The sequence below is a fragment of the Erigeron canadensis genome, chromosome 3 (genome assembly GCF_010389155.1).
Source record: "Erigeron canadensis isolate Cc75 chromosome 3, C_canadensis_v1, whole genome shotgun sequence".
Lineage (NCBI taxonomy): Eukaryota > Viridiplantae > Streptophyta > Magnoliopsida > Asterales > Asteraceae > Erigeron > Erigeron canadensis.
The window spans coordinates 42,025,314-42,050,408 of record NC_057763.1 but is presented as its reverse complement, the minus strand read 5'-3'; the positions used below and the strand labels follow the sequence as shown (position 1 = coordinate 42,050,408).

Below are 25,095 nucleotides of genomic sequence, written 5' to 3'. Positions count from 1 at the left end.
ATCAAATTAAATGAGAGTCTGTTATAATATAATGTAATATTCGTATGTGAAATGACACCTGTATGCTGATTAGATGTAAAGTTAATGAAATTGCCGACGTGTATGCTGACTGTGACTAGACATGCCCTTAAATGGAAACCAATGCCAAATTGTATTCCAAAAAATAGGTAAACTGGTTTTACAAGTGATATGGGTGACAACAATTTGGAACGCCAGTGACAGGTTGTAGTTCAACACCTTATTTAACAAAAGTAAGGTTGTTACCATAATTAGAAACAATATCATACTTGGTTCATATATCATTTAATCAACCCTAGTAAAAATGTTCCTCCCTGTTAAAACTCTTATGTTCTTGAGTGGGGCTATGGGGAATAGGATATGCCTTAGGTGTGAAATTGAAGGTGCGTGTACAGCAAGTTATAAGAGTCGTATGGTTGTAAATGAGGGCTGTAAGCTTAAATTACTTAGATAGTTAGATTTCTGCCTTTGTTGGGACTATTTTGGTGTTTACAGGACACCTAGGTGCCTAGGTGGGCTTTACCCAGTACAAGTGAATTTCTTCGGTACTGTATTATACATGGTATTTAATTTTTAACATGATGTAGGGCTTGCAAAGCTGTACTGCTTCAGCACATTTTTGGTGTTTTTACCTTCTACATCATTTTATAGCCCGTAATTTCAAATCTATAATTAGTTTGTTGACAGACCGATTTTCCAACACATATATGGTATTGTATAATAATAGTGTGTTAGTCACTTAGTTGAGACGATAGGGTGTGTGTTGTTTTCACTCACTGTACATTTTTATTTCCTCCTACATTTTTATGAGCATATTGACTGTGAGTATTTATTTTTGACTTGGCTCATTAGTTATTAATCTGATAACATCTTATATATGTTGGTACCTTAATACGAGTAACCTAGTCTGGTTGGCAACCTACCCTAGTTTCAATGCTAAATACAACCAGATCAAATGTTTTGTTGGTGGTGGTTTTTATTTGGTTTTGATCTTTACTAAAATTCTTGGTGGTGCTGATCAATTCTTTCTTCAATGCCTTTTGTTCAATTAGTACTAACCAACTCCTTTTATCTAATTGGTTTGAGATTAACCTTTCCCACCAAGTGTCGTGTTTTTGATCATTGAAAGTTCGCAAACATCGATCTGCTATCTCATGACCTTTCATCTATCTATAGACGATAAACTGAAATTATTTCATTCATTTATTGTTGTGCAAATGTGGATTTTATCAGGACATTGATTACTCGATAGTCGATACAACTATTTTTGAGAGTGTAACTGTATTGTGTCTATCGTTTTCCTTTTGGTGGTTTGTACTCCTTTTCATCATCGCTGAGACATTTTCTACCAAACATTACATGCGGTAATATTTATAGATTGCACATGGCATGTGAGATGTTTTACATTTCATTGAATAAGTTATGATGGTATCTTCTTCACATATCTATGATTATGTATGCACTATTTGAGTGGTCAATTCCAGACTAAAGATTGATTTAGGGCTAATAGATTCGAGATTAGGGATGGCAATGAAAGAGAACCGAGACCAGTGGGTCAACTGATGAAGTTTCACCTATGGGTGAAAAAAAGACTAATTTATCATGTTAAACTTCAGTACAAAGATGACTAAATCCAATAACTGTGGGACTATGCAGTTTATATATCTAATGGTGTCCATTGGACTAGTGGTTGTGTCCCCATTGAATAGGCGGTGGTTATTTTTAGCGTTACTTTTATCAATAGTTTAAGTTGATACCAACATGATCATGTATTTGTACTCTAGCCCCGAGAGACCCTTCGTCGAAGTGGTTTACGTGAGACATCAAGTCCCATATGGAACAAATTATTTGGGTTTTTCATGTTGGGTCAGGATGTTTTTCTCCACTTACGGTGGGCTTTCTTTTTTTGGTGCGGAGATGCTCGGATTAGTTAGTGGCTCATCAGTAGTTCAAATATGCCTTTTAAAAGCATTGTATATATGCTGAGTAATTTAAAAAGCAGATTGCCCAAAATCCCATGGAAATGGAATGTATAAACATATGGACATGATAGAGCAAAACATGTCAATCAAAGCCATAAAGTTGTATATCATTTCTCATTGCCTTGACGATGCTTTTTGCAAAGTCTCATATATTATAAGTATCAAACCTGACATCGTTATGAGCCATAGCCATGGATATGCCAATATATTCCTTTATAATGTAATCTTGGATTGTGACTTGTGAGGTTAACAATCGATCAAAACAATAATTTTGAAAATTAGATGTTTTATAATCTATTACGGAGTACATCATATAGAAATTACAGTTTTTTGAATAACATCATATACTATAGTCTTTCTTGCATTAATAATAATTTGTTGAAATATGGTTGCTTTAGATCTAAAGTAAAGATGAAACGATAGAGTTATGGTGTGTTTGGTTAGTGGTTACAAGATGAAGGAATGCATTTAATTCCATGTAAGGCATATTTGGTCAAGTGTACTAAGTTCAGAAACTTGGATTTTATGCTGTTATTCTAATGACAAAAAAAAAGGTATGGTCAATAGTCATATAGCTAGAGTCCATTATCAAAAGATAATGTCGATTTATATGTTTCTAATTAACTCTTCGTTTAATAACAAGGCTCTATATCTTGTATCGGTTTAATCGAGTTTTCTTTTATGGGTGACCCTCAAAATATGCTTTGTATAATATTTGAAGCCGAGTGCTCTTATAAATATAACATTGACTTTTTAATATTAGACATTTAGACCCACTTCTTGATGATAGTTTTTAGTTGACTAGAGTGATATACCATATAACCACCGAGGGCCAAACACACTTTCATTAGTAACCATTAGGCAAAGCAATTAAATTCTCCATAATATCACCATGTACTGCTATTACTCCCAACTATATTTTACAGCTCTTAATAAAATCCCGGACATTTTTTTGCAGTAAGTAAAAATCATAATTACATAATGGATCTAGATTCACAATGCATAAAATTTATGTGGTATGTATTTATATATCATATATAAGTCAAAACTAGTAACTAGAGGAGACTCTCTTATTAATCATTACCTGCAAAACTTGTAATTGTAACTTGAGTATCGCAAAGAAACGAACCAGCTAGCCTAGTAGATAGATATTCATATCTTTAATGACTTAATATAACGACTATTATGATTTTATAAAGATTAAATTGAAATAACAATATATGAAAACCAAGGACGACCTTACCAAAAGTACAACTCTTAATCTATAGTAGCATAAACAAACTTAAGCACCTCAGAATCATGCCCAATCTGCCTTTAAAAAAAAAAAAGGATCATGCCCAATCTCAATCCAGAGGCTCAAACTTCAATTCAGCTGAATCTTTCAAGCATATACTGAGAGTGTTGACTTTGTGATGAGTAAATACAACACTTCAGAAAGTTAGACTTTTTTTTTTTTTTTTTGCCAATTATCATCATTCTTTATGCATTTAAAAAATTTTCAGTCAGTCAGAATATTGACTTTTTTTTTTTCTTGTTCAGGTCTTTGTTGGTTTGTGGGTTAATGAACTAAATAGATAAGTCAACCAATTAACTTATAACAAAAGTCAACCTTTGTTTATTTTTTCAAGATTGCAGTATGACTTTGTTAATTGGACAATTTTACATAATAAAAGAATGTGATCATGTATTTTAAGGAGTACGTGTTCCACTTCCCCCTTCCCTTTTTTTACGCGATGCTTGACATCCATGCACAATGGCAGACCCCGTATTTGATACAGTATCAAGTAAAGTCACTTGTTTGATTGTGAATGAACAATTTTATTTTTAAAAAAAAAAAAAAATCAAAGATGAGGTAATATTTATAAGTTTCAAATTCAGATCGAGCATAGCATCTCACACATTTTTCTAGTAGAGAGAACGTCATAATACAGTATATTGATAGCAAAGCTAAGCTGGTTGCATTTACATACGTTTTATCCAAGTAGATGTGACGATGCTATAAATTCAATCAAATCCATATCCATATACTTCATCATACCCGATAACCCAAATAGTCATACCGTTCGGTCGATTGTTATATATAGCCTAATCGAATATTTTAGTATTGAAGTCAACACTACTACAGTATATAAAATAGTCAAAATAGTGACATGGCTTAAAAATTAAGAAACTATTTTAACCATATATATCGTTTATTATTTTCTTATTGTTTTCTATGAATTAAAATAGAGCAGATTTACATAGCACAACAAAAAGTTCATATAACACACGATATAATCTCCATATAAGAGCAAACCAAATTTTGAACCTATATCAAGATTGTTAATTATATATTAGAGCAATATGTTATGCATTATCTTGGTGTCTGTCTTTACAGCCGAGGCGCCGAATGAAAAAACGCTACTAAAGTAATTGAGTGCCAATCGCTACTCCGTCTAGGCAATATACATATTTCTTTTAATAAAAAGAAAGCTTAAAATTATCACCTACAAACATATATAAATTAAGGGTAAAAAGGATGATATCGTTCACTTTCTATTGAAATTAGTTTTTGCGAGTCCTTTTCATTAATTATTTTCTCAAATATTTTGATCTCCTAAACATTAGTTTAGAATTATGTACCATTTTTTTATATCTATATCTATAACTTAACTACTTATAAAACAAACTAGGTATTTAATTTTTTTAATCTCTTATAACATTTATAGCATACATATTTTATCTACTAAATTATCTTCATCAACTCCTTAAATTATATAAATTAAATATTTTACATCAATTATCTATTTTACCTGTCGTCATTGCCACTACAAGTCGCCACCATCACCACAGACATGCAATTGCACGGATATTCGTCTAGTGTAAAAAATGTATGTAAGCCAGTAATGAAATGGTTGGGATATTTAATGTATCTCCGTTAGTCAAAACTACTTAAGCAAAAAAAGTCAACCCACTGTTTCAACGTTAACGTAATATATTTATATGTTATATTATATTATACAATATAATAATATTATACATGACAAAATAAAGTTTATGAGATACCTAAAGATAAAAAAGTTACATGTTCTAGTAGTAATGACTCTTGTTTTTCATAAAAAAATTTATGTTTGAATACTACTACAGATAGATAATAATTTGTAGGTAGCCAAAGAAATATAAAGTTGATCATGGCAACAAAAAACAATTTAACAGTTATATTTATTTTTTTTAAAAATTAAACATAATTGTGTAAAGAACTAGCACGGTAGTCTCATAATGCGACGGTGGTGGTGACGCGACGATGTGGTGGTGAAGACGGCGTCGACTAATATAAATAATTGATGTTAAAATAATTAATGTATGTAAAAAAATTAATTGAGATATTTTAAAATATAAAAATAATTAATGTTAAGAGATCAATATAAATAAAAATATTTTAAAAGATATTTGGTAAAAATATTACAAAAGTTTTTAACACTTAACAAAAATAACTTTCAAAAATGTTTTGTTTCTTAATTACCAAAAACAAACTCATTGATTGTTATAAAGAATGAAACTTAAAAAGTAATAAATATAAATCTACTTTTTTCTTTTTAACGGCATTAAAAATCTACTTTGACATGTATGATAATTCAAAAAGTCAAACGCATTAGCTACTAAGGGGTGTTTGGTAAGAAGGGATCATAGAGAATGAAAATATAATAGAGAATGGAAATAGTGAGAAAGATAATGGGTATTTAGAAAGAGAATAGATTCCGTTGTTTGGTACCCACAGAGAATGAATATATATATATATAATAAAATTTTAAATAATAATACATTTATTACATATAACATCTTCAATAAAATAAAAATTTTTTTTCCATTCTCATTTATTCTCTACAATTTGTAGAGAATGGAATTGATTCCCCTTTCTCCTTTCTCATTCCCTTTCTTCGTCGCAAACAAACAAGGGAAGTTTCACATTCCCTTTCTCCCCTTTCCATTCCATCATACCAAACACCCCCTTAGGTGATGAAATTCGACCAACTATCTATACTTCTTATTAAAGATTATACACCCCCTCAAAATGGAAAGTGTTACCAAAATGTCACATACAAAATTACCAAAATGTCCTTAATAAACACCCCACCATGGAAGGGTTTTTATAAATTACCAAATTTGCCCTTAATGAATTAATTTACATCCTAAACCCTTATCTTGCTAATTTACATTCTAAGTCCTTATCTTATAAAATAGGTATATTATCTTAACATCAACTTACACCACTCGACACCAATTGTCGATGTCACCACCACGCGTCACCAACCCCACTATACCGTCGTCGCCGTTACTGCCACCGCATTGCGCGGGTACAATGCTATATAAATATAAAAAAAAAAAAAAAGTGACATGATGCTTTAAATTTCGTCCAACTTAGAACAAACTAGTCAAACAACTCCTAAGGTGATGAGTTGGCTTAAATGTGCATTTACAGATCCATGCAACTATTGGTATGTATCAAAAAGTATAAAAAAGAAAAACTTTATGCATATATATATATATACACGAAGTATAAATAAATGTATACGTATACAGAAAACGTAGAGTTATCGATGTATTCGGGTCTTATCATATGGACTAATGGTTGATGGTTGAGTAATCCCATAACTAAAAAGGTGAAATATAGGTTACCTAGAATAGCTAAAAGACTTTGTATATTTGATCATAAAAATCAAAATGTTTTTCTTCATGAATTAGTTCACCAAATGCTAACTAGCAAAATGTCATCTAACCTCCATGTTCCATTTTGGTCTTTAATATCTGTTTGTGCAACAACTAATAGCAAAATCTCAAAAGTAATAACCACTTGTCATGTTGCTAAAGTGACACACAATTAACTTCTTTAAACAACTTCAGAAATAGGTATACACTTTTAGGTAAGCTTTATCCATCATTGTACATTAAATAAATGTGTATATGTGCTGCAAAAGTTATTCATAATAATATCATAATGTAATTTAAGAACACATGACCAAAAAACTTTCTAACAGCAATATTGATCACCAATATTCTGAAACTTATGTTTAGTCAACTACTAATATAATTTCATTTAATCTAAATGTTATACACTATTAAAACATGAAAAAAAATCTTCATAATATCATTACATTCAAACTCCCTTCTTTCTCCGATTACAAGTTCTTACACACACACACACACATAGAATTTACAACTGAAATTGAAGTCATTAAATTCATCCAGCTCCTCACCACTGCTGCATTAGTTGTAGAGAGAGAAAGAAAACCCAAAAAAATAAAAAGAGATTTATTTTCTTTCTTTTTGTTTTCCCTTTTTTTCAATTTCGATTTTGAAATCAAAGAAATACTATCAAAGGTCTTGCCTTTTTTAGATTTTGTATGTGTATATATATCTATAATGTGAATGTGAATTGAAATTCATAAATACATACACAACGACCTCTGTTATTTTGCATTAATGGGGATTCATATCAAATGGCTGAAAGCAAGTGAGAGATGTCAAACACTCTGTCCTCAGTAATTGCTTTCCATCTTCTCAACTACATTCTTATATAAATCACACCTCTGTGTCCTCTCTTTTTTGCTCATCTCTCTCTTACCCTCTCTCTCTTCCCCTGTTTTCTCTCTGTCTAGAAAAATTCTTCATATTTCCTCTGAAATTTCCTTAATTTGTTGAATATTTGATCTGGGTTCTTTCCATAAAGGTTCATTTTCTTATGTTTGGATCAAAACATTACTCTATGTTTTTAAAAATCTTGAAACTTTAGAAAATTCTCTCTCTAAAAAGTTTTGAATTTAAGCATTTTTGGTTGAAATAAAACGAAACCCATTATTTGTTCAAGTGAAATCTGAACTGGGTTGGTGCTGGTTTGTGAAGAATTTTTTGGCGGGAAATAAAGAGGGTGATAGATACAAGATGGATGTATCTATAGCTTTGCTGTTGTTTACTGGTGTGACTGCTTATCTGCTGTGGTTCACTTTCATCTCAAGGTCATTGAAGGGTCCACGTGTGTGGCCATTGTTCGGCAGTCTTCCGGGCCTGATAGAGAATTCCGATCGGTTGCACGAGTGGATAGCCGATAACCTCCGGGCCTGTAATGGGACCTACCAGACGTGTATATGTGCGGTCCCCTTTTTGGCCCGGAAACAAGGGCTAGTCACCGTCACTTGTGACCCGAAAAATCTTGAACACATTCTTAAAACCCGGTTTGATAATTACCCAAAAGGTCCGACGTGGCAAGCTGTTTTTCATGATTTGTTAGGAAAAGGGATCTTTAATTCAGATGGTGACACGTGGCTTCTCCAAAGAAAGACGGCTGCACTCGAGTTCACGACTCGAACGCTTCGACAAGCCATGGCTAGATGGGTGACTCGAGCCATCAAGAACCGGTTCTGCCCAATTTTGGAACGGGCTCAAGTCCAAGCTGAGCCCGTAGATCTACAAGATCTTTTGCTACGGATCACTTTTGATAACATTTGTGGCTTGGCTTTTGGAAAAGACCCTCAAACTTTAGCCCCTGAGTTGCCCGACAATAGCTTTGCGTTAGCTTTTGATCGGGCAACTGAGGCCTCGCTCCAACGGTTTATTTTCCCAGAAGTTATTTGGAAAATGAGAAGATGGCTCCGGCTTGGATTGGAAGTCAGCTTGAGCCGAAGCCTTGTACACGTGGAAGATTACTTGTCAAGCATCATCAGTACACGTAGGCATGAGCTGTCATCTCAAGTCAAAGAAGGAAGTCAACATGACGACTTGTTGTCAAGGTTTATGAGAATGAAAGAATCCTATTCTGACAAGTTCTTACAACACGTGGCACTCAACTTCATCCTAGCTGGACGTGACACGTCATCAGTAGCAATGAGCTGGTTTTTTTGGTTGGTGATTCAAAATCCAAAAGTTGAAGAAAAAATTCTAAAAGAAATATCTAGTGTGTTGCTCGAGACACGTGGCGATGACGTGGCAAGATGGACCGATGAGCCACTTGGGTTTGAGGAGGTGGATCAATTGGTGTATCTCAAGGCTGCGCTATCCGAGACCCTTCGGCTATATCCGTCTGTGCCAGAGGATTCCAAACATGTGGTTGCTGATGATGTGTTACCGGACGGAACATTTGTTCCGGCCGGATCATCGGTTACTTATTCAATATACTCGGCAGGGCGAATGAAGTCAACATGGGGTGAAGATTGTCTAGAGTACCGTCCGGAGCGCTGGTTATCTCCGGACAGTACAAAATTTGTAAGGCATGATTCATATAGATTTGTTGCATTTAATGCCGGACCTAGAATATGTCTAGGTAAAGATTTAGCATATTTGCAAATGAAGTCTATAGCGGCTGCAGTGTTACTCCGCCATAAGCTTGCGGTGGTGCCAGGACACAAAGTAGAGCAAAAGATGTCACTGACATTGTTCATGAAGTATGGACTAAAAGTAAATGTCTTTCAAAGAGATTTAAGGCCAATTATGGAAAGTGTGAGGAGAAATAAAGAAGGTGGTGACTAGTGGTGACGGCGGTAACGACGGCAATGGTTGTTGGGGTTGTTTAATAGAAGCTTTGGTTTTGGTGGTTGGGTTAATTTTTATCGGTATAAAGTTTGTTGAGGTAGGTCAGAATTTTGAATACCATTAAAATTATATTTGGGTGGGTCGGGTCAAGCTTGTGCTTTTGAATATGGTTCACATGCAATTTTCAACTTGTAGGTACAATTTCATTCATTAATATTGTGCCATTATGTTATAGTCCTATTTCATTTTTCTTTATCGAAGATCAAATAAATAACCGTACATAATTTTAACAGCAATCATTTTATTCTCATATGAAATACCTATCTATTTACCTATATGTATTGAATGTTTGTTGGTGAAAGTAACTTTTTATGGTGTTTATTCTAGTGAAAATGAGTTATTTCTAGCTTGTCGTGACATTAAGTGATTTAACAATTTATTATTATCTACATTATATGTCAGAATTTTTTTTTTTTGTCAGTACTTGCATACTATTCAAATTCAATTATTTGTAACTTACTTATGGTGAAAGAATAGCTGGAGTGTGTTGTTATATTGTAAGGTAGAAATTAAAAGCCATTAAAAGTTGGCTACATTCATTTAACACTCTTGAAAGGATTTCAGGAGTTTTCAATGCACATTTTACTGACCATGTTACCTTTCGTACCGTGAGTCTGTGACATTTATGAGTTTGATGAAAACACAACTCTTACCATAACAGAGGGGCTACCAAAGTTAGGCGAGACGGGACAACTGGACCTTGTGTGCATTATTATTTGCACTAAGAACGTAGAAGAAGAAAGTTCAAACTCAAGTATCCAACAAGTATTTATAGGTTATTTTGAACAAAACAAGACAACCAACCAAGACATAATACGAAATGAAGCCCTGCCCTGTAAATCTACTAATTTCAGAAATTTGGTACATGTTGAATTTGATGTCTCAACTCTTAACATCGTACAACAATATAATACATGTAATCTGTGAAGAAGCTGAAAATAAAATAATATAAGAAAGGGGAGGGATACAAAAGGGATGCCAAATACTTTCGACTTACAAATTATCTTTTAGAATATGAAACAAAATTAAGTGTGCACTGCAGACCAGTCACGGCCTCAAGTCCGTGTAAATTTCATTGTTTCAATACTTAACACAACCCACCAAGCCTGGAGAGCGGTCCACCATACCATGACTAGTCCAGCCCGGACATGGACTATATCAAGCTAGGCCCAAATTGAGTATGCAGATTTACCTTTTAAATCATCTATTTTCTCTATTGTGCTGATTCAGTCAAGAACTTTCTCACCAGTTGAAAAGAGATTCCAAACAAGAGTTCCAATGAGGTACAAAATAACAGCTACTTTGAACACATCATCCCAAGAACCTGCACCATATGGTTAGTTTAAGTAACTGCATACTCAAGAGGACATCTTTCGTGGACACTTGTCAAAGGTTACACAAGAAGGAAAATTTGTTTATAAGTTGTTAAACAATATTTTACCGTTCTGGAGTATATAACCAGTTGCGGCTGTACCAAATACTCCAGCAAGTACTCCTGCTGTGTTCGAAAGCCCCAACAACACTCCCTGGTATGGGAGTAAAAAAATATATCTTTTAGCTTGACACAAGGAATTAGAATATACCAAAAAATATAGTACCTAAAAGTTTCCCCAATCAGCCTTACTAGATTGTTATTATAACTTAAATGGATGAAGCAACGATATATCGTACAATAAAAAATACTAACCGCATAACGGGGTCCAATGTCTTGGTGATTGGAGTAGAGGCCAGATTGTGAGAATGCATCAGATCCCTGTCAAGAAATTGGCCGAAATTGTATTAGTGTAATTGCTGAGGATCGAAACTGTAACTGCTGTAGTGTAATTGATTGTGTAGACTGCAGGTTGCTAACAACGTAATAATCCTGTAGACTTATTATAGTTTTTAGTAATTGGGATTATTACCTAGGGATGTAACTAACTATGATAAAATGTCTATGTTATGTACAGATCTCGTAAAATGTCTATGTTATGTAATGAACTTTCAAATCTTGGTTATTGAATGTACTCGGGTATATGTGGCAACCATATAAGATGCCACGTGTAAGTTTTTTTATAGGTGAGGTACATCCAATAATCGGGATTTGAAAGTTCATTACATGACATAGACATTTTACAACATTTTTACATAACATAGACATTTGGTCATAGTTAGTTACATCCATAGGTAATAATCCCTTAGTAATTCAGTCATCTAATAGTATCACTCAACATGCACCGAGCCAAGTTGCTTTGAAAGCTATCTTGATGCTAAACTCCCATGGAGAGCCATGATTTCTTGCTATACATAGAATTGGTAATTAATCAAGTATTAGAGGCCCAACTATTACTATGTGGTGCAACACTTAGATGGCCCTAGACCCCCACCCACCAACCAAGAAATTAAACAGGAAAAAAAAAAAAAAAATTCACCAAGAGATTCACATATATAAAGAATCTATAACCTATAAGCAGGAAGGTTAAGTCAGACCTGACTGCAAGCCATACAAAGTACTGCCATAGCAGGAGTCTTGACACGACTCAACTGAGTAAGAAAGAAAGCAGGGCCCAAGAATCCGATTGACTGCATTATCTGCAAGACTCAAAATTCTTATAAATGAGCTTTTGACATATAGAGGAAGTGACAGAGTTATCATGCAACATGAAGGCTGCAGCTCCATCTAAGAAGAGTACTTATGTCATGATGTCATCAAAGCATTTGAAATTATATACATATTTTTTTATAATAATAATCAGTGCAGTTACCTTACGGACGGTAGTGATTGATAGACCTCTGCTAATAAGTGTGTCTGCGATCCAACCTCCTATGTTCGCAAAGACAGCCATAGTCAACCATGGCAATACACATAATAGTCCAGACTCGGTAAGGTTAAACTTTAACACCTGAAATTTAAATGAAAGACATATATAATCTTAGTTCCTATAACATATGTATTCCCATTCGGTAGATATTTGCTGTCAATGTATCTTCTATTCCATATTCATGAAAGAAAAAGCTTCTCTAATTCCAGATTTCCAGGTGCATACACGATTAACGACACTATGTAGTTGACATGTTTCAAAGAATCATAGCTAATAATATATTCAAGATGTTATAAATAAAACTTTTTTGATATGAACTCACTAGAAGCATATAGAGAGACAATAATTTTGTCATACCTGGTTATAGTAGGTAGGCATCCATGTTAGAATAATAAATGTTCCCCAATTATGACAAAAGTGGGACACAATGAGAGCCCAGACAGGTGCCTTTGATAATATAAGTTTCCATGGAATGGCGGTGACAGGTTGCTTTAGAACGCTGCCTCCCAAGATATACTTCTTTTCCTCTGCACTAATCTCAGGATCCTCACTTGGTGAACTATGAGCCTAGAGGAAATTTAAACACACAGATTATTACAATGATATCAGTTTGTATGAGCATGTGATTACTCTCCTTTTGGAATTCATCATGCCTTTAAACAAGTGATGGGTAACACCAAAAGTAATCTTTGCTTTAAACATGGAATCAGAGTTTAAATGATGCAGAAGGAAAAACTTACTTTGCTCAGCCAAAAAGCAAACCAGATACTTCCAAGGGAACCAAATGAGTAGAACACAGATGGCCATGAAAACTTCTGGATCAAAATAGGAGATATACCCAACCCTATCACGGAGCCTAGATACATGCCAGTGTATACCATTGCCAGCGACCTACTTCTCTCTGAGACAGGAATCCACTTGCTGAGTATGTTATTCATAGCAGGCATCGCCACACCCTGACATGAGAAAACAGCTCAATTAATTTCATGCATTTCATTAGTCAGCTTCAGATATTCAAATTTTAGAATGTACATGACAGCACTATGACAATTTAACTAAGGTCTAAAAGTTGACGGATATGTTGACATAGGCTAGTTCTAAGTGAATTGAAAACCTTTAAACTAAAGAATAAGGTCATGATCGAGATGAAAGTCCTATAGTCCAAAACAATAAATTTATGTTCCCTTGACATACTAAGCACACACCAATAAAAGATAGATTTGAATGACTATGATTTGCATAGAGTAATACATGAACCTCCTTATAACAAGAAAAGCATACAAAAGTTTAACCAAAAACAAAAGAACTAAAAGTTACTGGAAAAGTTGATTTGCAAGGATACATCAAATGTCATAAATGAAGAAGAAAACAAAGAAATCAGATAAAATTTGGGCAATAAAAATTGATTAAGATGAATCACAATAAGCTACCGACCTCGCCAATCCCCATGAAGGCACGCACGACTAGTAAGAAAGGAAGTCCAAGTCTGGCAGCTATAGGTGTTAGAACTGTTGCAAACGACCACCAGACAACTCCAAAACCAAGTACTTGCTTACCACCTATTTTGTCTGCCCATATACCTCCAACAATCTACCACCCAAAAACATGAAAGAAGACAAAGTAAAATCTTAGAAGAAGTAACAGTTTATATAGATAGCATGACTAGAGTGATAATGGCATTGCATATATGTTTGCTAATAATAAGTGATGAAACCAACTAATAGAACATAAAGTCGGTTGCTATAATGATATAATGCAATGTGGGTGGAAAATGTATACAAGGACAACCATATAATCCCAAAAATCTTAGATTTATACCATAACGAAGCCAATCGGTGAGATAATTAGATGCCACTAGGATCCCAATAATCGATCATGATAAATCATTGAAAAACCAGACCAAAGCAAAATTAATTCATCACCAGATTAGCTAAGATTCCCACGGATGCTACTACTGGGATTTCAAAAGCAGAAGTTAAATATTGTCAATAGTCAAAACGAACCTGAGTAAGCAAATAGCCCCAGAAGAAAGAAGACTGAATTAGACCAACTGTAGCACTGTTCCAGTTAAATTCCTTTGACATAGGCAGTATTGCTATGCTCATATTCACCTGAAATATTATAGACATTAGAGGTAATACTTACTTATAAATAAATTCACGAAGATGTAAGCATATAAAGTTGTTTCGTTTCTGGACCACTACTAATGCAGGTACGCAATAATGAACTATGAGATGACTAATGAAAAGAGATATGGAAAAAAAGCACTGAAAACCGAAATAACCTTAAAAATCTATATTAGGAAAATAAATAGAAAACAACTCACACGGTCCATATTGCATAGAAGAAATGCAGTAAAGCAAAGCAACACTATAACCCAACGCTTTGGAAACTGCTCCCACCAGGGTTTTGTTTCTCCAACCAGAACTGCCTCACTTGCCCCTCCATCTGATGATACAAGTGAATTGAGATCTGTTCCTGTCACGTCATACTCCTCAGATTTATAGTTTGCCCGGATTCTATTAATAGTAGTATGTCGTGGCTGCAGAGGTTGCCGATCGAATATACTGATATTTTTTAGCTGTACCGAATTATTCCAGTTGCAGCTCTTAGAAGGTACAGAGACATAACATCTGCATCTTCTTCTAGCTCTTCCACTATGATCTGTCACGTGAAACTTTTTGCTTTCTTCTGGCAACTTAGAAGGATAAATCCCATGAGACAGGTATGCTGTTCTGGATCTCATCGCATTACCCATAAAAGGATCAAGACCGTGAGAAGAGATGCTATTCCAGTATCCAGAAACAAAGTAAATCTTCTTTAAACTGTATAGCGTTTCTGTGCAAGTGATCCTATGTGCATATTTTGCAGAAGAGATGCTCAAATTCTCTGCTCTGTGATATGCTGTAGCTTGTTCAGGTTGATAACTTTTACCTGAGAGATGTATGTATAATTATAAAATAAATATTATTCCTAACAACACATAAGCGGAACTGGCATACAAAAATACAGTAAACAAAATTCCAAATCCCAAACATGCTTACTACAATATAAATATCAAGCCTAACAACAAACACACAAAAGTACCAACATGTGCCCTAACAAATTGATTATCAAAAAAGTCTATACTTGCACAGAAAGTATGATCAAGACATACCAGCCCCCAACTAGGAGCATTGAACCTGGCAACAAACACACAAGAATAACAAAAAACACAAGCTAAAGTAAACCATAGCAACGGCAATTTCAAAGGATACACACATACTTATAAACAGGTGGCCCTTTTTACCAGCTATAGTCGATACAAAGCTGGACCTTGGATTACATCGTTGACTTTGTACATCTTGCTTAAATTCCTCGATAATTGATCATAGATCAACTGGTACCGCCACCATGTGACCACATGGGCCTACAGATGAAGACTGCAAGTCACAAGTTCAAATCATGCCAAAGGCACGTGAAGAAACTATATCTTGTGACTCATGTGTCAGAATGGTAAGTCACCAAGCATGAGTTCTATGCGGTGTGCGCTCTGGGTACCAAGACGGTACATGGGACCAGACGGTTTCTACCCATTTACCCTTTTTTCAAATTCCTCAATGTCCGAGAATTACTCGCTCCTCCATTCTAGACTACCACAGCACCACCGCATAGCACATGTTGCCATTTATATTAAAAAAAAAAACATTTTGTAGCTCAAATTAACAGCCACTTTTACTAAAAGTACACTATATCCATCTGGAGAGGCATACTAGGGGGCGTCTCTCTGTATGTGCATCTAAAGATGTCAGGCGAAACTATTTGCTTCAGGCGCATTCCACAGAACCATACTGGTACTACTATGGTGGAAGATATTATTAGTATCACACATTTAACAGCCTCAAAATTTCATTATTGTTTTATATTTTTAGTATTTTTAACGAGTGAAACTAACGATGTACCCTTTTTCGATTGATTTTTAATAATGTAATGCAATAATCCTTAATATATGCCCTATTAAATAGATTCTAATGATAACTTTATTAATTATAATTATATATGTAGAAAAAACAACACATCATGTAAGCATAATATTAGTATTTACCTGAGGTGATGAAATTAGTAAAATTCCGGTGAGAAAAGACCGCGCCGATGGCCATTTTTTACCGGCTAAGTTACTTGAATAAGCTGAAATAAATGAGAGAATTTACACCATAATAATTTCACACACACATACACAGTGTTTCTCTCTCTAGTTTTAGTGTCTAGAGTGAGAAGAAGAAGATAAACCACCCACCCTGCTCAACTCGCTTCATACGAATACATTCTTTTCCTAGTCAGTTTTTTTTTTCATTTTGAAAAAGCGGGAATAAAATAAATATCTGGTCGGTGACGATATTAATAAGAGGCTTACAGCCTGACACGCTTCCGGTCTCCCTTACGGGATTTTATTTTTGTACCCAAATGCCCCTTGTTATTACCATAATTTACGCTTCCTTAGATAGTCGTAGTTTTATCTTTAAGGGTAGATTTGGTATTTCATACAATGGATATTCCTTTTTACCAAACAGGTTTTTAGATTCTTGTAAAACTTTTTTGTATAAAAATGATAATTATTTCACCAAAGGTGATAAATCAACAGGGAAGTTTGTTGTAAATTACAGTAGTAATTTCTGGATATTTATATGTTTTTTTATAGGTTACTTTGGAATAAATGTGATAATTTACATATCACTATATATTTAATCCATGTTATTTTGAGAATTACAATTTTTCTACGCCATAATGTTACAGTAATTGTTGTATCGGGATTTTGATTCTTTACATTTTGGTGCAAGACAAAATTGTTGTATGATCAAAATACAATTAGGTAGTCGGAATTTAGTTTGTTTACGATTTTTATGAACATATACGACGCATGTGCTATTAGAATTAACCAATAAGGCCGATAGATAGTTTATAAGTACTGTACATGTTGTCGACTGAGCTTTTTGACATGTTTATACGAATGTATCATGTGGTATCGTGGTTACATTTGACAAAACTAGTGATTCATATGGATACAGGGTATGAACTTGAGTTCAAAAGATCTTACTCCATTGTAAAATGATAATTGATTATAAATATTGTATTGGGTTAAGTGCACGGAAATGTAATCAACTAAGACCGAAAGATTATTGTGTACATGAACTTACAAAAGGTTTATTGTATACATGAACAAAATCAGAAACGTTATCGAATACACGATTGACCTACTATTCCCTTAGCCGGTAACTTTTTGAATTCTTAGCTATCTGCTGACGTCAGCATGACGTTAGCTTTTTTTTTTTTACGATTGTATATTTTTACAGTTTCTTATTTTATCACTTAACTTTTAGGTTTTATCACACTAGTCTAACTTTTTATATACAAGTATAATTTACTTTTAAAGTTTTTAACTTTTATCAATTAACTTTGAAGTTTAACATTAATCATCAATTTTTTAAAAAATTTTTTTCTACTTTCTATCTTTTATTTTAAAGATTTTAACTTATTTGTAACACTTAACTTATTGGTTTTTTAACTTTAGTCTAACTTTTTTTATACAAACTTAATTATAGTTTAGTTTTATAGTTTTTAATTTTTATCAATAAACTTTGAGTTCTAACTTTAATCATCAAATCTTTTTTTTTTCTTTACTTTTTATCTCTTATTTTAAGGTTTATAACTAAACTATAGTAAATTTTAAGTGCCCAAACTTTTAGGTACTGTTGTCTGTATAGATGCTTGTATGACACAGTGTCAATCCTGGACAACGTCCCCCAGGGTCAAAAAGCTAGTTCTAACTACACATTCATCAGAATTTATAACCATAAGAATTAAAAAAAAAATCAGATCTTATATCTTGATGATGATGATGTCAAATAAATTTATAACAAACACAATCACTGATGAAAAACGATGTCAAATCACCGCACATATTCATTTTCTGTATTTCATCATGAAACTGACAAACAAGTAATTCTCTTTACACCCCGCCTCCGAGAGATGTTGTGGGAGATGTTGGTCGTCCATTGTTATTGTCTTTTGTTTTTTCTTCTTCTCTTTGATATTCTTTTTTCTGTATTTCATCATGAAACCGACAAACAAGTAATTCCTTTTACACCCCGCCGCCGAAAGATGTCGTGGGAGATGAAAAAAAGAAAAAAGTGGTAATTGTAAAAATCTTGATACAATAAATATTTATTGTAAGTTCATGTACACAATAACTTTTTGGGCGTAGTTTATTACATTTTCATGCACTTAACCGGCCCACATCAAGCCTTTAGCCGGTTTCGGTATACAGTAAAAATTAGCAGGGTTCATGTATACAATAAACCTTTTGTAAGTTCATGTACACAATAACTTTTCAGCCTTAGTTGATTACATTTCCGTGCACTTAACCTAAATGTATTTGAACATTATAAACATACATACATATAAAAAAAACCAATTTTTCAATAATTAAGAGAAATAAACAATTAAAATTACTATTGATGACTCAATTATAAAATCTTAGATTCGAATTTTGAGATATCAACTTAGGGGGTGCTTGGTTAAATTAAAGGAATGGAAATGGGAAAAGCAAAAGGAATACTTAAGGAATGCAATGATATTCTATTACTTTTGATGTTGCTTGGTTAAGTTGATTTATATTACAAACATTTACAATGAATAAAAGTTTATTAAAATATAGGTATACTAATAATTATTATTGTTTTATTTAATTATTCTTCTAATATATATATATAAATATATATATATATAAAGGTGTATCAATTAATATTGTATGAGTATATATATTTAATAAAAATAAAGTGTAAGTAAAATTGTTACATCGATTATACTATCTGGATTAATTCATATTATAAAGAAAATATGGATTATAGAACAACCGTTTATATATGATATGATATAATAACATTTGGATTAGCTTCTTATGTTATATACAATTTAATAACTACCTCATACATTGCTCTTTCGAAAACGAAAATTACGGGACATGTGGTAGTGGAGGGGAGAGGTATTAAGGGGTAATGATAGTTATAACCCCCAACTTACTCTATAATGGCTTATTACCCACTTTTAGTATTGATTAACCTATATTTTTCTAACCAAGCATAATTTATTATAATCATATCCATTCATTACCCTTAAATACATCCAACCAAGCACCTCTTTAGTTTTACTAAATCAAACAGCTTTCTACTTATTTAATAATTTCACTTCTTTATTGATACGATGTTCATATGAACATAGAAGTGAAATATTTATGATGTGAGTGTACTTGGAAGTGAAATATTTATGATGTAAGCAACTTGGTTGGATTAGTGGTAACTCCTGGTCTCTGGAGACAAAGGTTATAGGTTCGATACTCATCCCATGTAAAGATTGAATGACTTTTTATACCATTTAGGTAGAAATGAAAGTAACCTCTCTAGTATCTACTTAGGTAGAGGTAAGCACAACCTACATCTTAACCTCTTTCATACATCGTCGAGGTATTGAGGCTCAAAACCCGAAAAAGACGGCAATAGGCAATTTTTGTTTTTTTTAGTGTTGTTTCAATGCATCACTCTAACATACACCTTATCTTATAAACTATAGGATATTTTTTTAGTGTTGGTCATTTCTCTTTTTAATTTTAGTTCATCAAGCAAGAAAAGATATGTTTTCATTCTTTCTTTCTTTTTTTTTTGGATTTTCTCTTAATATGTATTGCCGACTAATTAATGACTGGAAATAGTCTTATAGAAGAAGTCTGAAGAAGTCTTATAATGTAGCACCGAAACGGGTACGAGAAAAAGTCTTATAATGTAGCACCGAAACGGGTACGATAAAGGGGTACGTGAACGATACGGGAACGGGGATCGGCAAAACTGAAAAATCAAGGATACGGGTACGGCAATAAAAAAAATATACAAATATAAATTATATCAATTTTTATAGAGAAATACTTGAGACTTGAGAGATTATGTATAATTGTATAATACATGCTTGATCAGTGATCAATCATTGAATGTTTAGTGTTTAATAATTGGTTTTGGAATAGAAAAAAATTAATGTTGATCAAATTGTATATAATATTAACCTGTTTGGGTTTGGAGAATAGAAAAAGTCTATTAAAATCTTGATATTAATTATAAACCGTATGAAAACTTCAAAGAAACGTTTCGGTATCTATAGAAAATAAGGGAACGTTTCATATGTGTTTCGTACGCGAAAACATTTCCATGGAGTTTCAGAAACAAATACAGATATTTTTTTGAGTTTTGGTGCATCATAGTCGACTTATAGTCACTTGTTCATACGACATGCGATTTGTTAATATATAGTTAAATGAGATTCACACTGACAAGAGCCACTGTCAATAGAGCATTATAGAAAAAAATATCCAATTTTTATTTGCTCAAAGATGATAGATGAACAAATTAACATATAGTAATACGCAAAGGAATATTCATCACAGTTAAAAGAATCTAAAGAGAGTTTTTCATGAGCAAATTCAAATATAAGAATCACCCAGTAAACAAGTACGTAGTCAATAACCACCAGTTTTCTTGACTAACTAAAAATTGGATCATTCTCATTTCTTGCCATACATTGACTCCACCTTCCCATCATTCCCACCAAGCAACAAATACTTGTCTTTCCTTGTCAAATTGGTGCATTCAAATCCTAATACACCCCCCAATACTTTCTGCACATGATTCGCTACCTCGAATGAAGTTTTTCCGCCTCCCTTTACCGTCATTTCCTCAGGCAAACGCTCAAGGAATGTGATCTCATACGTGGGACTTGGATTCATGAAAAAGAAATATGGGTCCCAGAATTTAACACCACGAACTGTTGTTCCATGGAACATGTTCTGTTTAAGGTTCATAGCCACGGGGACAATCCTATCACTTAATTCCGCAAACAAGGCACTGAAACGTAACAAGAAAGGCTCACGACAAGTGGTCCCTTCTGGGCAGACCACCAGATCACCTTTTTGCAGCAATTCTTTGATGCGGGCAGCATCTGCTTCTCGGTCACGGGTCAAAGCAATAGCTGGTATTGGAGACATGAATCTTGAGAGTTTGCTTACACTATATGTGACACAGAATGGTTTTCGTCCAAGAGCAATGGCAATGATTATCGGGTCAAGAGCTGTACGGTGATTGCAGACATATAGATTTCCTGGGGTCCCTGGAGATGGGGCAGGAGGTGGGTTCCCACGAATTACCAGCTTGATTCCAAGCATACCATAAGTGTAACGCACAATTCGTTCAGGCAATGGAAGATTGAAGTAAACACGGATAAGTGACAGAATGAACCCAAATGGCAGCCAGATAAAGGTGATCAAAGCATTAAACGGGTCGGGCCTCTGAACTAGTCGACCATCATGGAAGATCAATCGGGTCTTAAGGCGATCGGGCGAGACTATGCTTGCAGATTTGTCTTTTGGAACCATAAAACCTTCCTGCAATTTGCAAAATCTTTAGATAAAACCAAACAATTTGTGCTAAATAAGACCAACTTTAATTCAAGTGTGGGCCACCTAACACATATTGAAGTCATAAATGACCCATAGAGAATAGACTTTATTTCGAAGGGACTACCACGTGGAATCTGTAAAGAAGGCATGGAAGTGGTCCAAAATCTTTCAACGGGCTAGCTAGTATATTAAACAATGATCTTACACCATCCTCTTAAATTCCTTCATTATTCTACTTACTAGCAGTTCACCCAACTCTACATGATGTTATTTATTATTAAACCTCCAACCACAATTCTAAATGTATATTGCTTCACAAATAAATGTGCGTAGTTTGAAAAACATATACATATGTCATTGACTCAATAATGCACCGCAAATACAGATCAGTTTAGCAAAAAGCTTATAAAATACCCAGTCTTTACCTCTGCCAGTCTGCCTCACAAGTCACAATATTTACTTTAGTTTTATTCAGGGTCAGTATTCAATGAATTACATGATATTTCAAAGATTATCTTTTCATACATTTCAGGATACTCCTTTTATAGTGCTTTGGTATAATATGGCAAGATGTAAATTCTAGCTTTCTATATCAGTTAGCAATTTTAATACATCAAAGGGAATTTACATATAGAGTAAATTTTGGAAATGAACATGACATATAAAATTGAGCAAATTTTGGAAATGGAGACATGTGAGATGACACTTTACTAATGAAAAGATATTGACATACTGGTATGCAGATTTTGAATGAATGGATATGCATATAGAAACAGACACAATAAAACTTTCTGTTATCATTGGCCTCATATATACTGTAACTTTCTGGCAAAATTTAATTATAGTAAATGCTAGAATGGTACTGTATTAATTTTCACTATTATGGTACATTATCCCTTCCACATGTGAGATGTGACCCTTTCAGCCTTTCTGTTAACTACTTAACCCTTACTAAACTTTTGCCTCATTTGATACTAACAAAGACATAATCAAGATTAAGATACATACATTACTACTGAACCACCCTTTCAGTCTGACTGTGTTCTCAAAGACCGTTTATTATATCATTATTTACATATATATTTTGAATGATCCACACAAAGACCAACCATATTTTTGCCAAATAGATAGCTGCATCAAGAATCTAAAACCGTATTATGCTTGTATCATTATTTACTAATTACGGAAAAGTAGTTTTACTTTTGTCTTAAGGCTAATCGATTAATTCTTGATTAACTCGAAAAATCCTTATAAACCGAAAATATCATACTAAAATGGAAAAAATTGACTCAAATAATCATTAAGTTCTAAGTTAATCTTTTGTGTTGACTTGTTAATCTTTTGTGCTGACTTTACATATGTGTATCAATTTAATTGAATCTATATTAGGTAAGGATATGATCATATCAAATACTTAAACTAACAAATCTCCTCCAAGTTACTTACACACATTACATACATACACAAATTAACAAATCTCCTCCAAATTATTTACACAAATTACATACATACACAAATTAACAAATGTCTATCAATATAATTGAATATATTTCAAGTAAGGATATGATCATATCATCAAATACTTAAACTAACAAATCTCCTCCACAAATTACATACATACACAAATTAACATTAATAAAATATCTCAAAACAAACATATATAGTAACAATAAGCTATAATAATTAATCAAATGGATGAACTAACCTTGCAAACAGACATGAAATCGTGATCCGATTTCCGATCACCGAGTCCGATATCCGGAGAATCGTCACCAAACTCCTTGAGAATGGCAATCTTCTTCCATTTCCCAACCAAAACACCAGGCTCCTTGACAAACCCAGTCGCTTTTCCGGTTTTGTGGTTCACCTCAATCTCAGTCCCCAACACCTTCTCCCCTCCCAGATAATCCTTGACAAACGCATCCACCATCACCGTCGGATTCGCCGTCACAACCACTTTCCTTTCACACTTATCAAACACTTCATAACTATCACTCCTCACATCTGCCGCGTAAAATCGCGGCAGAACAGCTCGTGACGCCAACTCAATATCCTTCACCTATACATACACAATATACATATTATTTCTATTATATATTAATAATAGAAAATCTAATATTGTTAATTCTATATTAACTACTATAAGTAAATAGTACTCGTAATAACTTCCTACTTTTTCCGCATATATATATTCATAAATACGTCCTCTATTGCGAAAAATATAAACGTATTAAATTAATTAAAGTATATTAGTAACATTTTTGGTAAATAAGATACGTATTAACGTATTTAATTACAGTATTAATTAATTACTGTAATTACTAACCTTGAGTCCTGAGAACGATATGAATATCAACATCTGGATAGCTAAAGCTTCCGAGACAAAAATATAAGCAATCGCGACGATCGGAAACGAAAGTAACAGAATGAGGCCGCGCAGGAGACTGCCGGCCTCAATCGCTACAAGCATGTAGTAAGGAAAAGCAGAACTCGCTTTCAACAAAGTTCCGTCGAGATCCGCCGCAACGGATCGATGACTAACGACGGAGATATCGCATTTTTCGATCGGCGGAAACTTCTTGTTATTGAATTCCGGTTTCGGTAACGACATTTTTTTACTGTTTTATGGAATGAATTTCTCTCTCTAAAAAAAAATGTGTAATGAAACGGAGAGATGGTGGTGGTTTTAAATGTGGGGGAATGTGTTGAAATGACGAATATGCCACTGAATAAGTGGATTTATAGGTGGGAAGTTTTCAGTTTTGGCGGGGTGGTAAAGGTAGTGACGAAATTGTCCTTTTAAGTAGTTGAGCGGTTTAATTACATTGTTGAGGAAGTTTTGACTAGCTAGTTTGACTTTTGACTTTCACTCCATATAATTGTACTACTCTATAGCAAATGAAGTTTTTTTCCTTTTTGAAAGTTAACAAGAGAAGGTTTATATTACAGTTGTAGACAAAATCGTGATTCTATTGACAATCGGCAATTTTTATTTAAAAAGTTACTTTTATTCGTAACGGACGCCTCACACAAAAAATAAAGTAGTCAAAAACGATACAATTACATGAGATATACAAACATAATTTAGCCTGATCTTCCCAACTTGTGTTATTCTTTCTTGCTCTAGCTAGTTCCAAATAAATCTTCTTTTTACAAATCTTTGTTCCTTTGAAGATAAGACTATTCCTAGCTTTCCACATGTATACCATTATACCAACCAGTAACAAACACAAATTCTTTGAAAATCTCTTTGGCA

General features: G+C 33.6%; 3 protein-coding genes across 3 annotated transcripts; 1 reads left to right on the top strand and 2 right to left on the bottom strand.

Moving 5' to 3' along the window:
• Positions 1–7,623: 7,623 nt before the first annotated feature.
• On the top strand, positions 7,624–9,813 carry LOC122594066 (cytochrome P450 86A8). Its single transcript, XM_043766543.1, has one exon. The coding sequence runs from the start codon at positions 7,920–7,922 to the stop codon at positions 9,498–9,500; it is 1,581 nt and encodes a 526-aa protein (XP_043622478.1). The 5' UTR covers positions 7,624–7,919; the 3' UTR covers positions 9,501–9,813.
• A 561-nt stretch (positions 9,814–10,374) lies between these two features.
• Positions 10,375–16,682, bottom strand: LOC122594064 (ascorbate transporter, chloroplastic). Its single transcript, XM_043766542.1, has 11 exons — positions 16,449–16,682; positions 14,691–15,298; positions 14,368–14,475; positions 13,799–13,954; positions 13,105–13,320; positions 12,722–12,931; positions 12,308–12,445; positions 12,033–12,134; positions 11,251–11,316; positions 11,005–11,089; positions 10,375–10,887 (listed from the first exon to the last, which is right to left on the bottom strand). The coding sequence occupies exons 1-11, from the start codon at positions 16,501–16,503 to the stop codon at positions 10,790–10,792; spliced, it is 1,842 nt and encodes a 613-aa protein (XP_043622477.1). The 5' UTR covers positions 16,504–16,682; the 3' UTR covers positions 10,375–10,789.
• A 4,061-nt stretch (positions 16,683–20,743) lies between these two features.
• LOC122592635 (probable glycerol-3-phosphate acyltransferase 8) lies at positions 20,744–24,486 on the bottom strand. Its single transcript, XM_043764918.1, has 3 exons — positions 24,166–24,486; positions 23,545–23,898; positions 20,744–21,824 (listed from the first exon to the last, which is right to left on the bottom strand). Exons 1-3 carry the CDS (start codon positions 24,448–24,450, stop codon positions 20,949–20,951), a joined length of 1,515 nt encoding a protein of 504 aa, XP_043620853.1. The 5' UTR covers positions 24,451–24,486; the 3' UTR covers positions 20,744–20,948.
• Between the last annotated feature and the right edge of the window lie 609 nt (positions 24,487–25,095).